At 58.6% G+C, this 14,508-nt stretch overlaps 1 protein-coding gene and 1 long non-coding RNA gene across 5 annotated transcripts in view; one reads left to right on the top strand and one right to left on the bottom strand.

Annotated features, from left to right (window-relative positions):
- TTLL8 (tubulin tyrosine ligase like 8) overlaps nucleotides 1-14,508 on the top strand; it is a 58,238-nt gene that overhangs the window by 7,170 nt on the left and 36,560 nt on the right. For 3 of the 4 annotated variants that reach the window (XM_024992870.2, XM_059887225.1, XM_059887223.1), the window contains exons 4-9: nucleotides 1,815-1,953; nucleotides 2,519-2,592; nucleotides 4,911-5,039; nucleotides 6,183-6,297; nucleotides 7,566-7,685; nucleotides 9,672-9,858. In XM_024992870.2, the coding sequence (XP_024848638.1) occupies nucleotides 1,815-1,953; nucleotides 2,519-2,592; nucleotides 4,911-5,039; nucleotides 6,183-6,297; nucleotides 7,566-7,685; nucleotides 9,672-9,858 (764 nt within the window). The remainder of the gene's footprint in view (nucleotides 1-1,814; nucleotides 1,954-2,518; nucleotides 2,593-4,910; nucleotides 5,040-6,182; nucleotides 6,298-7,565; nucleotides 7,686-9,671; nucleotides 9,859-14,508) is intronic. The other variant, XM_059887224.1, reaches the window with a different exon arrangement.
- LOC112446794 (uncharacterized) lies at nucleotides 9,093-10,774 on the bottom strand. Its single transcript, XR_003034914.2, has 3 exons — nucleotides 10,622-10,774; nucleotides 9,752-9,948; nucleotides 9,093-9,674 (listed from the first exon to the last, which is right to left on the bottom strand). It is a non-coding gene; the product is annotated as an uncharacterized lncRNA (long non-coding RNA).

Here is a 14,508-nt window from a genome sequence, read left to right as displayed (position 1 = left end):
AGTGGGTGCAGACAAATGTGTTATGACAAGCTGAATGTTTGCTTCGCATCGTACGATGCTTTCCTTTACTTTAGTGATGCATATTTGTCGCAAAGGTTACTCTGTTTCACACTTGGATCATTTTATTCTCTACCTATCTGTAGGCTTGTGCTTTTGATTTTCTCTTGGGAACAGCATAGACTGAGATGAGAAAAAGATGTGGTCTGGCGCTTCTTGCCTTTTAACTGGAGCATTTTGTGTATTTGTCCATAATTAAAGTGCTGGCATATTCCCGTGGGGTTTCACTCATTTGGTGCCTGCTCATGTTTCCTCTCCGTGCATGCCTCCTTCTGGACTGATTCCCCTCTTGTGTTAGAAGCCATGCACGCCATGTTCTCCTTTTGCGGTTCCCTTCTGTTTTGTAGTGTTGGCTTGTTACAGTTAGTCCGGTTTTCTGAAGTCGTTCAGTCTGACCCTAGCTCAGCAGAGAGCCTGGGGTGTGGGCAGGGGTCTTGCTGGCGCTGTGGGCGCCGACACTGCTGCCGTTGTCACCCCGCCCCTCCTCACTACGGCCCCTGTCGCGGTGCGCGGCCCTCGCCCTGCGGCCGGGCAGGCCAGGCTCCGGACCCGTGTTCTGAGCAGAAGGAGCCCCGTGGTCCCCCGAGGGGGTGCTGGAACTGGGCTGCCAGCGTCTGGCCACAAGCCCGCACGTCCTCGGCAGGTGGTCCTGGTCCTCCTGCCCGTGCTGTGTGACAGACCACCACGGCCTTAGCTGCTTAGACACACCCACGTGCTATCTCCCGGCTCCTGTGGGCCAGGGTCCAGGCCGGGCCCTCTGCTCAGCGTCTGTCGAGGCACCGAGCTGGCGGGTCGCATCTGGAGGCCCACAGCGGGAGGAACCCCCTCGGAACTCTCTCAGCTGGTCGGCAGGATTGATTTCCCTGAGACTGTAGAATGTGTGGCACCTTCAGAGCCAGCAGTGGGGAGAGGCCGTCCCTGCTGGTCTCCATTTCTGACCCTCTTTTCAGGGGCACCCCTGATTAGGCCAGGCCCACCCAGGGTCACCTGCCTTTCAAATTCAGAGTCTAATTAGGGACCCTGTGAGTCTGAGCCGCTGCCCCCTCCTGCCCTGTCCTGCTCTCACAAGCTCGTGAGGCCCTAGGCTCACTGCTGCCCACGCCCCTGATCCCCGCCGCTGCCCACGGGATGTGTCCAGGTGGGTCCTCAGCAGCTGGGCCTCAGGCCCCAGCGTGACCGTCCCTCTCCTCGCTCAACTCTCCGCTGGGAAGCGAAGGGTTGTCTGCCACTGCCCTCTGCCTGGCACAGGCAGCTGGCTCATCCCCACAGTAGTGGGCAGGGTCCCCCGTCCCTGGCTCTGGCCCTGGGTGGGGGCGCCGCCCCTCTGGCCCCTCCCGGGCATCTGAGTGCTCCCCTACCCCTGCTCAAACCTCAAGCACCTCCCCATCCCCAAATGTGCAGGCCGGTCACCTTTGTACAGGAAAGAAAGCCATAGCGCACAGGTCCTGGGCCCTCCCCGAGGCCCGCCTTTCAGACCTCAACCTGCCCTGAGCTGAGGTCTGAGCTTCCAGAAGCCCCAGGGTCCTGGCTGTGCCTCCTCTGGGTGAGTGTGAGCGAGGCCTGTGCGTGCAAGGCCCCCACACCCGGGGCCTTGGACACAGAGCAGAGGTGGGCCTGCCTGGGGGCTGCCTGATTCTCAGAGCGGATGGAGCATCTTCCCGCCGGGACCGGCCCTCATCCTGACTGCAGACTCCTCTTACAGAGACAGGGTTAACTCGTTTTCCATTCCTTAATTTCAAACACACTTGCAATTTGAGGAAAAGAAGATCTTCTCCATCTGCGGACACTACCCAGTGATCCGGTCCACCCTGCGGAGGAAGGGCTGGGTGGAAAAGAAGTTCCACTTCCTGACCAGTCTTGTGCCGAGCGTCGACGGCGACGGGGAAGGGGTGCCGGGTAGAGTATCGGCGTGTGTGTTCTGCGTGAAATGTGTGTGTCTGTCACGGAGACCCAGAGTGGGTTCCACGCGGGCCCTGCGCTGTGGCTCTCCCCAGAGGAGGGGCTGGCCTCTCGGCCCCCAGCCCAGGCGTCAACGAGCTCTTTCAAACCCTGGTTCTGGTTACTTCCAGGTGTATCCACATCCAGGCCTCCTCGTGCCTGGACGTTGTCCACTGTCCGTCAGCAGCCTGGCCCTGGAAGTCCCTCTTCTGGGCCCAGCTCCCTCCTTGCCCCTGCTTGGCCCCCTGCCACGCTTTGCTCCACCTGGTCCTCCCTGACCGGAGCCAGGCCTGCGCCCCCTCCCCACAGAGCCTGCACCCTCTTGGCTCCAGGGTCTTCACTCGGCCTACACGCAGTTCAGGGCACAGGTCCGTTCAGTGGATGCTCGGGGGGACACCACGGCCCAAGCCTGACTTAACCCTGCTCCTCATGGGACCCGTGGGGGCACTGCTCTGCCCCGGGCCCAGCGGTGGGCCCGGCTGTGGTCGGTGCCTCGCTGATTTCCTGTATGTTGTGTTTGCAGAAAACAAACATGCTGAAGGCAAAGAGAATCAAGATGTGGCTTTGGAGAAAGCAGACGACATCCACGACGTGATGGTAGGTCCCCGTGGGCTCGTGGGGAGCCTCGGCCAGACGTTCACCCTCATCCAGCTTTGAGGACGTGCCTGTGTGCGTGTGCCCTGTGCGCCACGTGGGCCTCCCCGTGTGCCCACGTCTGTGCGTCCACGTGGGCCTCCCCGTGTGCCCACGTCTGTGCGTCCACGTGGGCCTCCCCGTGTGCCCACGTCTGTGCGTCCACGTGGGCCTCCCCGTGTGCCCACGTCTGTGCGTCCACGTGGGCCTCCCCGTGTGCCCACGTCTGTGCGTCCACGTGGGCCTCCCCGTGTGCCCACGTCTGTGCGTCCACGTGGGCCTCCCCGTGTGCCCACGTCTGTGCGTCCACGTGGGCCTCCCCGTGTGCCCGTGTCTGTGCGTCCACGTGGGCCTCCCCGTGTGCCCGTGTCTGTGCGTCCACGTGGGCCTCCCCGTGTGCCCGTGTCTGTGCGTCCACGTGGGCCTCCCCGTGTGCCCGTGTCTGTCCACGTGGGCCTCCCCGTGTGCCCACATCTGTGTGTCCACGTGGGCCTCCCCGTCTGCCCATGTCTGTCCATGTGGGCCTCCCCGTGTGCCCGTGTCTGTGCATCCACGTGGGCCTCCCTGTGTGCCCACGTCTGTGTGTCCACGTGGGCCTCCCCGTGTGCCCATGTCTGTCCACGTGGGCCTCCCCGTGTGCCCACGTCTGTGTGTCCACGTGGGCTTCCCCGTGTGCCCGTGTCTGTGCGTCCACGTGGGCCTCCCCGTGTGCCCACGTCTGTGTGTCCACGTGGGCCTCCCCGTGTGCCCATGTCTGTGCTCCCGTGTGAGCAGACAGGCTGAGCCTGCCATCTATGGTGACCCTGAGGGTCGGGGCTCAGGGTCGGGGCTGCACAGCCCCCGGCAGCGATGGCAGACGTGCAGTCTGCCGCACCTAGGACTGTGCTCCCAGGCCGCGATGCTGGCTGGGCGGCAGGTCAGCCGTCATGGGCTGGGCAGAGCTGGCGGTGGCCAGGGAGGCAGTTGCGTGGGGTTGTGGGAGGCTGCTGGCTGGTAACGGAGGGTCGCTGAGACTCAAGGGGAGAAAAGAAAGTTAAAACCAGGCCAGAAAGCGTGCACTGTGAGGAGAATGGGATGCATCCACCATACTGACATGCAGGGCTGCTGGCCCCCAGAAAACCCTGTGAACAGAACAAAGACCAGTCACTTGGGGAGAAGTTTGCAGGGCGTGTGACTGCCCAGATCTGCTCAGAGTACGTGAAGCGCCCGCCCACCAGAAGAGATGTTGATCGAATGGAAAACGGGCAAGGGCCTGACAGGCCGGTGGGCGCATCATGCCTATTCCTGGCGCGGATCCCTTTCTGCGAAAGTCGACTGCGAGGCTGGGGAGGTGCTGTGGGTCAGGGGTGTGGGGAGCCTGGGGGGCAGGAGCTTTAGCTCTGGACCGGAGGCTGGGCCTCCCCTTGGGCGCCTGAGTGGCCCCCATGCTCTCTATACATCCGTCTGCGGCTTCATCACGCCCTGTAACAGATGAGACTTACTGGGGAAGTGGCTGCAGGAGCTGCCACATCACTCTGAGAGCAGGAGGAAGGACCAAGAGCTTGAGCCCGAGTCCAGGGACCCGGGTCAGGTGAGCTTTGGAAGTGGCGCTGGCAGCCTGGCACCAGTAGGGGCCCCCAGCCCACCCCCGGCAGCAGCACTGTGTGATGGTATGCGGGAGGAGCCATCCTGCCGGAACACGGGGCTCAAGATGGGCTGACCCGAGCCACAGGCATCAGGTGGTTCTGACATGCTGTCTGCAGACGTGACCCAAAGGGTCTTCTCCAAGGTGTTCGGGTCATGTCCAGGGGCAGGATCATGGAGAATCTTTTCCCTTCCTCATATCTCTTTGGTTAGAATTTTTGACCAAGCAGAAGAGCGCAGACACCAAGGACTCCCAGTCTTGCTTCAGCCGCGGTCCTGGGCCCTTGCACTCTGATGGCTCGGGGCAGCAGAGGAGCCCGCGTCCTGGCGGCCGGGGAGGGGGCTCCCGGGGCTGCAGCCAGGGTGTCCTGGAGAGAGCACCTGTGGGGCGGGCAGTGTAGACCCCGCTTGCTGCCCCTGCCGCCCAGAGTCCGAGCCCCCCGTCCCCTCACATGGGAAGCCCTGTGTGGTCACAGCGGCTCCACATGGGCCGGCAGGAGGCCCTCAAGGAATGTGCGAGGCTGCTGTCAGGACTGGAGCTGCATGGAAACCACACGCACTTCTCAACCTAAACCCCGAGCCCTTCGCCCTGGGCCTGCCCCACCCTCAGAGACGTGAGCCTCGGATGCTGGGTACTGATAAAGGTTTCTTCTTGCCAGTCCAGGTTGGTAAAAAATGAAACGCCCTACTTCCTCTGGACAATCAAACGGGACGTCATCGACTATCACAGCCTGAGCTGCGACCAGATGCTGAACCACTACGGGAAGACGGCGTCCTTCACCACTAAGGTGAGTGCGGGACTTGGGCAGGCTCAGGGCAGGGCTGCCTCCTGAAATGCCAGCGCCTCCAGAGCTGGACAGCCCCATGGGGCACCGGTCACCTCGGGGCTCCTCCCCAGGACTGGAAGCTCCTGGCCTAGCCAGAGGCCGCCTGGCATCAGTGTCCAGAGACGCTTGGCACTATCCCCAGAGCCTCTGCGTCCCCCACCGTGTCCCTGGGTAGGCCCAAGGTGACAGAATCACTCTCCTCTAGGCTGCAGGGCAAACCCCAGACAGGGCCAGTGACTGCTGCCCCAGCAGCCTGGCCTGGGCCCAGGGCCCTGGAGCGGCTCTGGGTCGGTGGGGTGCCACCCTTACCTGCGCTGTGACTTCCAGCTGTTGGGGGCACTGCCACCCACTTCTCACCCTCACCCGCTTTCAGCCACCAGCCACCCCAGGCAGCCATTCCCCATGTACCCTGAAGGCTGAGGCTGGGGTGGGGCCAGCCGGGACAGACAGGCCTGCATGTGCCCCTCAGCAGCAGGAGGGCCTCAACAGTCAGAGATGACACGGGGGATGGGATGAGGCTCCTGGCTGCCCGCGGAGCTCCCCCAAGGCGTCCTCACCAGGCCTCAAGCCACTGGTGTGCTTCTGGGCTGGGGGCCGCCTGCAGGGGCACAGTGGGCCCGGGCTCCCTGCAGAGACCCCAGGCAGTGATGGCCTCATGGCTCTGGGGTGGGGGCCAGTTTCCCTAGACGGGCTGCTGGGCTGGGCCTGCCTGACCACGAGTGTGGCATCAGGCGGGCACAGTGTTGGGGGGCATGCTGTAGACTGGGGCGCTCCCTTGTCTGCCCTCCCGGCTGGAGGCCGAGCATGCAGGGGCGGGGGTGGATGCAGCACCCTCTGCACTGGGCACTCCCAGACGGCCCTGTCCACCCTCGGGCCTGCGCAGCTGCCGCTGACGACAGGGTGAGCCGAGGCCCTGGCCGGCTCGCCGGGTAACCTGGGTGTTGGGCCAGTTGGCTGGGGGTGCGGAGGGGCCGGGGGTCAGGGAGGGTCTGCTCCCCAAGGTGCCCACTGAAGCCGGCGCCACCCGGCCAGGCCCACGGGCTCTCAGACTAGCCGAGAGGGCCTGGCGCAGCCTGTGGGCCTGACGTGCCGCTGTCTCCGGAGATCGGGCTGTGTGTGAGCATGCGGAGCCTGCCGTGGTACGTCCAGGCCAACCCCGACACCTTCTTCCCGCGCTGCTACAGCCTCTGCACGGAGAGCGAGAAGCAAGAGTTCCTGGGTGAGTGGGGCCGGGAGACCTGGGGCCTCTCTGTGGCCTGGCCCCCAGCCTGCAGGACAGGCCTCAGGGCTGGAGGTGGGGCGGGCCCGGTTCCATCTCAACCCTCAGGTCTGTCTCTGGGCTGGGGACAAAGGCTGCTTCCTTTGGACCTGCCCAGGGGCACGGGAGAGAGAAGGACAGGACGGGGCAGGCAGGGGGTCGCGTGGGGGTGCCCGTGTCTCCTGAGCACCCATCTGGAGGCCGTGGAGATGCGGCCACTGTCCAGCACACACTGCCCTGCGCCTGGCCCCCAGGCCGGCCCCCAGGAGTGAGTGGCCGGATGCAGGCCAGGCAGGGTCAGTGGGGGACCGTGGGTGGGGCCTTGTGAGAGCGGGTGTGGGTGGAGACCCAGGAGGGGCGCAAGGGCGGCAGGCGGGGAGCTCCTGGCCGGGAGCAGGCGGCGCGCCCGCGGGCCTTGGGCTCAGGGCTGTCCATGCATCAGGACGGGAAGGGGGCGAGGGGCGCTCCGCTTCTGGGTGTCTCCAGGGTGGCCAGAGCTGCTGAGGGGGGCCTCCCCTGAGGTGTGGAAGGAGCGGGTTTGCTTGAGAAACTGTGGGGATATCTTACAGACCTCCGTGTGGTCTGTGCTCAGAAGCAGAGGTTTTGTGGCGACCTCATAAGGAGCGCTGTTGGAGGCGTTAGAGTCTGGAGTTGGGGTGGGGAATAGCCGCTGCGGCCTCTGAATGGTGACAGGCGTCCAGAGCCAGCCCCAGGCCCAAGCCTGAGTTTGGGGGACCCTGATTGAGTGCTGCAGGACCCCCGGCCACCCGCACTTAGAGCTGTGGACCCAGCTTCCAGGGAGGCCCCTCTTGTGAGGGGGAGAGTGCAGCTGCTGTCCGCAGAGGGCGCTCCTGGAAGGATCTGTTTGTGCAGGGTTGAGGACGCTGGGCAGGCAGAGGTGGTGAGGGTGCCCCCGGACCACGGCCCGGGTTGTACAGGAGAGCGGCAGGAAAGGGGGTGCCCGGTTCTGCCTCTGGGCCCGTGGGCAGGTGGATGCGTGGCCGCGGGGGAGGTCCCAGCTGTGAGAGTCCACTCTGCAGAGGCTGGAGGATGAGGTGGGGACGGACCGTGTGGGCAAGGGGGCAGTGGGGAGCGCTTGGCCCCCCAGACGGCCACGAGGCAGGAGCAAGACCCCGCACCCCTGGCAGGACGTCGGGGCTGAGCGTGGCTGGCGCGCCGAGGGCCCGTCCCCGCGCAGGCAGAGGGGGCGAGGCCTTGTGTCCTTGCAGACGACTTCCGGCAGACGGTGGCCTCCAGCATCCTGAAGTGGGTGGTCAGCCAGCAGAGCAGCAGGAGCAAGCCGCGGAGCAGGCGTGAAGAGGCCCGCGACAGCGGCGCGAGCAGGAAAGGTGTGCGGCGGTCGGGCCGGCGGGGCCGTGGGCGGGGCTCCCGGGACGCGGCGGCGGCGCTGCCCCGCCCCCAGTCTCCTCCCGCAGAACCCGACGGGAATGGCACTCCTGGGTCTTGTCAGAGGTGTGACCCACTGTGGGATTAGGCCTACAAAACTCAAATTTAAGTCTTTTTTGGTTGTTATTCACTTGAATAGAACAGTTTGAGGTTCACAGCAAGACGGGAGCAGAAGGTCCAGGGATATCCCACGTACTCTCTGCCCCTGCCTCCCCCGCTGTCAACATCCCCCCGGACGGTACATTCGCTGTAACTGATGAACCCACACTGACACGTCATCATCAGAGTCACAGTCTACGCCAGGGCTTCCTCCTGGTTTGGACAAATGTACTGTCACACGTATCCACCAACATAGTATTGTTCAGAGCAATTCACTGCCCTAAAAATCTGCTCAGTGGTAAAGAATCTGCCTGCCAATACAGGAGACATGGGTTCCATGCCTGGGTGAGGAAGATCCCCTGGAGAAGGAAATGGTAACCCACTCCAGTATTCTTGCCTGGGAAAGCCCTTGGACAGAGTCCTGGTGCGCGGCAGTGCACGGGGTTGCAAGGACTCAGACGCGACTGGGCAACTAAGCAGCAATAAAGTCCTCCGAGGTCAGCCTGCTCATTCCTTCTCGCCCCTGACACCTGATTCCCACGGTCAGCCTGGTCATTCCTGCCTTACCCCTGACACCTGATTCCCACGGTCAGCCTGCTCATTCCTGTCTCACCCCTGACACCTGATTCCCGCGGTCAGCCTGCTCATTCCTGTCTCACCCTTGACACCTGACTTATTGTCGCCACAGCTCTGCATTTTCCACAATGCCACAGAGCTGGAATCATAAACTACATGCGATTCAGTCCTCTCTCCTTACTGACGTGCGTTTAAGGTTCCTCCGTGTCTTTTCATGACCCAGGAGCGCATTTCTCTTTAGCACTGAATAACGTTCCCCAGTCTGGACGGACAGTTTGTTCCTTGAGTCATCTACTGATGACGTGGGCATCCAGGGGCATCTTGGTTGCTTCTGAGTCTTGGCAATTGGGATTAAAGCTGCATACAGAGTTTTGTGCAGCCCTACGTTTTCAACTCACTTGGTAAAGTCGTGTTCACAAGGAACACGACTGCTGGATAACACGGCAAGAGTGTGTTTTTTTCGTTTGGTGAGAAACTAACTGCCAAACCGGGCTCCCAAGTGGCCGCGGCCCCGCTCTGCGCTCCCCCCTGAGCGACGAGAGCGCCTGTTGCCCCACGTGCTCACCAGCGTCTGGCGCTGGCGCTGCTCTGCGTCCTGGCCGTTCCGATGGGTGTGTAGCGGCACCTAAGTGCTTTAGTTTGCATTCCTCTGACAACACATGGTGATGAACGTCTTTCAATATACTTATTTATCACCTATACGTATTCTTTGGTGAGAAATTTTTTCAGCTTCCCTCCATTTTTAAATTGGGGTATTTGTTTTTCACTGAGGACCAAGTGTGTGCTCAGAAGCAGAGGTTTTGTGGCAAGCTCATCAGAAGTGTGGTTTCTCTTCCATCAAGGGGCTGGGAGGCCAGGGGGAGGGGGAGGGGCAGAGAGGGGTGGGCACAGCGCAGTGGGAGGGCAGCTTCCAGAGGGGAAAGGTTACCTGCCCAGACCCAGCTGTGGCATCCAGGGTGACCACCCAGCGACATGGGACCCCTCACCATGAGTCCTTGAGGTGCAACCCGGTGGGGTGGCCTTTGCCAGTGGCACCCTGCCACTCCACGGGGTGGTGGCCTGGGCTCCCACTGTGGGTGGGCGGTATGGGCGGGCAGCGGCCCGGGCTCCACGGGGGCGGGTGGCAGGGGTGGGCGGCGGTCCTGGTTCCATGGGGGCAGGCGGTGGTCTAGGTCCCACAGGGACGGGCAGCAGCCTGGGCTCCACGGGGGCAGGAGGAGGTCGAGGCTCTCTGTGCCTTGCTTGGGTTTCAGTTCCTGAGGGTGCAGGACCGAGGCTCATGGGCCTGTCGGGGCAGTTCGTGGATGTCGCGTGCAAGGTGTGCAAAGCCTACCTGGGACGGCTGGAGCACGAGGACATCGACCTCACCGAGGACAGCGCCACGGACCTCACGGAGGACGAGTGGAATGACCTGACCCAGCAGTACTACTCGCTTGTCCAGTAAGACGCCCGTTGGCGGGCTCCGGGGCGATGTGAGGGTCACCCAGAGGGCTCTGGGCGGACTTCAGGGTGTCCGGCGAGGTCTGGCCCCTGGGACATCAGGGATGCTTTTCTGGGTGTTGGGGTGCGCAGGCCCCAGTGGACGGATAAAGTGACACCCGGGGAGCCTGTGGGCAGCGCCGCCTCCAGCACCTTCCACACCCTTCGTGTTCTTGGCGTTGCTCACACCTGCAGCAGCATGGGGGCCTCTTCACGGCCAGGCTGCCCGCTGGGCTTGGGTGGTCAGGACTAGCCAGCCGTTGTTAGGCCCAGGCCTCCTGACTCCACGACTTCCAATTGCTGCGTATACCCAGGGACCCGCTGCTCAGGGGCCCGAGCTGTTCTAACGGCCGACAGAGGGGAGCTGGGGCAGAGGCAGGCCAGCACCCTTGGGGAGCGGCTGTCGGCCAAGAGAACAAGGCAGGAAGGCCGCACCCTCGTTCTGGAGGGCCTGCCTGCAGCCCACACATGCCATTCCAGGGCTATTTCTGCTGTTTTAGTCCTCCTTCCCTTCTTTGGGGCAAGTGTTTTCTTTCTTTTCTATGGGCTATAAATACAGCACAGGGCATGCCGTGTGCTAATGGTGTTTGTCCCGCTGGGTGAAAGTGTGCGAGGCCACGGCTCCTTCGATGCCCAGCACCCCCACCAGTGTTGCTGTGGAAGTGCACGTCCATGGGATCATGCACACGTGACTTCTGCTCAACACGAGACCTGTGAGATTTACCTGCCGGGTAGTTGGTGCCGAGTCCTGTCCTGTCCACTGACCGCAGGGTGCTCCCTCCCGCCGCGGAGGGGCAGTCGGATACCAGTTACCGCCAGGCTTAGACGGTTTCCAGACTGGTTCTGCAGCTCCACGAGCCAGCGGCAGTGCGTGTGCGCGCGCCCACCCCCACGACACGGACGCGCAGCGGCAGTGCGTGTGCGCGCGCCCACCCCCACGACACGGACGCGCAGCGGCAGTGCGTGTGCGCGCGCCCACCCCCACGACACGGACGCGCAGCGGCAGTGCGTGTGCGCGCGCCCACCCCCACGACACGGACGCGCAGCGGCAGTGCGTGTGCGCGTGCCCACCCCCACGACACGGACGCGCAGCGGCACACTCTGTGGTCTCCCTCCTCGGTCGTCTCCTTGCGCCCTCAGTTTGCGCTTCTCTGATGACTGGTGAACCCAGGTTCACGTGCTTATTGGCCATTTGGATATCTTTTCTCGTGATGTGCTTATTCTAACCTTTTGATCGTTAAAGACAAAGAAGTGAGTGCTCTGTTTATGAAGCTAATCTGTCGCCTTTGTTGGAGACGTGTACTGAGCGTGCCTTCCCCTAGTGCCTGACTTGTCTTTTTACCTCTCAATGGGATTTTCTGATGAGATCCAGTGTTAATTTTTCCCTAAAATGGTAATAAGGCCTTTACAGTCCTGGTTAAGCAAACGGTGTCTACTCCACATCAAGAAGATGCTCCTTTATGATTTCTTCTACATGCTTTGGTCTTCCCTGGTGGCTTAGATCGTAAAGAATCTGTCTGCAGTGCAGAAGACCCAGGTTTGATCCCTGAGTAGAATGGATACCCTGGAGAAGGGAATGGCTATCCACTCCATTATTCTTGCCTGGAGAATTCCATGCACGGAGGAGCCTGGCGGCTACAGTTCACGGGGTCACAAAGACTTGGACACAACTGAGGGACTAACAGTCAGTTCAGTTCAGTCCTCAGTCGTGTCTGACTCTGTGACCCCATGGGTCGCAGCACGCCAGGCCTCCCTGTCCATCACCAACTCCCAGAGTTCACTCAAGCTCATGTCCATTGAGTCGGTGATGCCATCCAACCATCTCATCCTCTGTCGTCCCCTTCTCCACCTGCCTTCAATCTTTCCCAGCATCAGGGTCTTTTCCAATGAGTCTGTTCTTCGCATCATGTGGCCAAAGTTTTGGAGCTTCAGCTTCAGCATCAGTCCTTCCAGTGAATATTCAGGACTGATTTCCTTTAGGATGGACTGGTTGGATCTCCTTGCAGTCCAAGGGACTCCCAAGAGTCTTCTCCAACACCACAGTTCAAAAGCATCAATTCTTTGGTGCTCAGCCTTCTTTATGGTCCAACTCTCACATCCATCATGACTACTGGAAAAATCATGGCTTTGACTAGATGGACCTTTGTTGGTAAAGTAATGTCTCTGCTTTTTAATATGCTGTCTAGGTTGGTCATAGCTTTCCTTCCAAGGAGCAAGCGTCTCTTAATTTCATGGCTGCAGTCACCATCTGCAGTGATTTTGGAGCCCAGAAAAATAAAGTCTGTCACTGTTTCCACTGTTTCCCCATCTATTTGCCATGAAGTGATGGGACCAGATGCCATGATCTTTGTTTTCTGAATGTTGAGTTTCAAGCGAACTTTTTCACTTTCCTCTTTCACTTTCATCAAAAGGCTCTTTAGTTCTTTGCTTTCTGCCATAAGGGTGGTGTCATCTGCATATCTGAGGTTATTGATATTTCTCCCGGCAATCTTGATTCCAGTTTGTGCTTCTTCCAGCCCAGTGTTTCTCATGATGTACTCCGCGTATAAGTTAAATAAGCAGGTAATATACAGCCTTGACGTACTCCTTTCCCAATTTGGAACCAGTCTGTTGTTCCATGTCCAGTTCTAACTGTTGCTTCTTGACCTGCATACAGATTTCTCAGGAGGCAGGTGAGGTGGTCTGGTATTCCCATCTCTTGAAGAATTTTCCACAGTCTGTTGTGATCCACACAGTCAAAGGCTTTGGCGTAGTCAACAATACATGCTTTATTGTTTTTCTTTTCACTTTTAGCTTTTGTGATTAATCTTAGTTTCTATGTGAGGTTCTTTTTTGTATAGAATAGGCATGACTTTTGCTGGAACTTGCTTTTGACCCTGCCTAGCCCCGGTCTGTTCTGGTGACTGTCTCATGCACACTTGAATACAACATGTATCTGCATTGCTAGGTGGCGTGTTCTTAAAAAATATCAGTGAAGTCAGCTTAGTTATTTAAACCTAAACTCTTGCCGATTATTTTACCTGCTTGTTCTCTAAGTTGCTGTGAAAGCTGAGTTAAACTATCTGATTGTATTTGAGATATTAATAGACATAAAGAGGATATTTCATAGTAAGGTGATTCCATCAAAGGAATCAACACAGTCTAGGCTGGAATGCAGTGAATACCGCAACAGAATACATAAAACAAATAACCACAGAATTAAAAAGAAAATGGAAATGAAACTAATTTTTGTATGTTGACTTTATATTCTGCTACTTTGCTGAATTTATTTATTAGCTGTTCAGTTTTGGAGAAAGTTTGAGAAGGACTGGTAGAAACTCTTCTTTAGACGTTCGGTTGGTTTCACCAGTGAAGCCGCTGTCTCTAGAGCGTTTTTCTGTTGGGAGGGCTTTTATTACTGATTCAGCCCCTTTAGTGAGTATGTGTGCTTAGCCACTTCAGTTGTGTCCGATTCTTTGTGACCCCACAGACTGTAGCCTACCAGACTCCTCTGTCCATGGGATTCTCCAGGCAAGAATACTGGCGTGGGTGGCCATGGTCTTCTCCAGGGGATCCTCCTGACCCAGGGATCGAACCCACATCTCTTACGTCTCCCGCATTTGCAGGTGGGTTACTTACCACTGGGCTTCCCTGGTGGCTCAGCTGGTAAAGAATCTGCCTGCAATGCAGGAGACCTGGGTTTGATCCCTGGGTTGGGAAGATCCCCTGGAGGAGGGAAAGGCTCCCCACTCCAGTATTCTGGCCTGGAGAATTCCATGGACCGTATAGGGTCGAAAGGGGTCGGACACGAAGGAGCGACTTCCACCTAATTTCCCACCAGCACCGCCTGGGAGGCCCTTAGTGGGATATGTCTTCCTTTCCACGTGATTTCGTTTGGCAGGTTCGGTGTTGCTCAGAATCTGTGTAATTCATCTAGGTTATCCAGTTTGTTCATGTACAACGGTCCGTGATACTCGCTTATAATCTTTTTTATTTTTGTAAAACCAATAGGAATGTCCCCAGTATCATTTTTGACTTTAGTAATTTGAGTTTTCTCTGTTTTTCTCTTAGTCCTTCTAGCTAAAAGTTCATCCACTTTGTTGATCTAGCCAACTTTTGGGTTTATTCATTTTCTCTATGGTTTTTCTATTTTGGTTAATTCTTCTCTAGTCTTTATTATTTTCTTCCTTCTGCTAGCTTTGCGTTTAGTTTTTTTCTTTCTAGTTTCTTAAATTGTAAAATTAGATTATCGATTTGAGATTTTTCTCATTTTTTAATGTAAGTGTTAGTCGATCAGTTGTGTCCGACTCTTTGTGACCCCATGGACTCTACCCCTCCAGGCTCCTCTGTCCATAGGAATCTCCAGGCAAGAGTACTGGAGTGGGTTGCCATTCCCTTCTCCATTTTAATGTAAGCCTTATGGCTATATGTTTTCCCGTTGGTACTATTTTTGCTGCACCTCTTAAGTTTTGGGCACCAGAGAAGCCCAAAACTAATCTACAGACTCGTTGTAACCCCAATCAAAATCCATGCAGGGCTTCGCCTGCCCCAGGGGGAAAGGATAGGAGGAGCTGACAAACTGAATCTGAAATTTACTTGGAAATACCCTGGTTGCTCAGTGGTAAGGGATCT

Source organism: Bos taurus, chromosome 5 (assembly GCF_002263795.3).
Source record: "Bos taurus isolate L1 Dominette 01449 registration number 42190680 breed Hereford chromosome 5, ARS-UCD2.0, whole genome shotgun sequence".
Classification (NCBI taxonomy): Eukaryota; Metazoa; Chordata; class Mammalia; order Artiodactyla; family Bovidae; genus Bos; species Bos taurus.
This window is presented reverse-complemented; position numbering and strand designations above follow the sequence as displayed.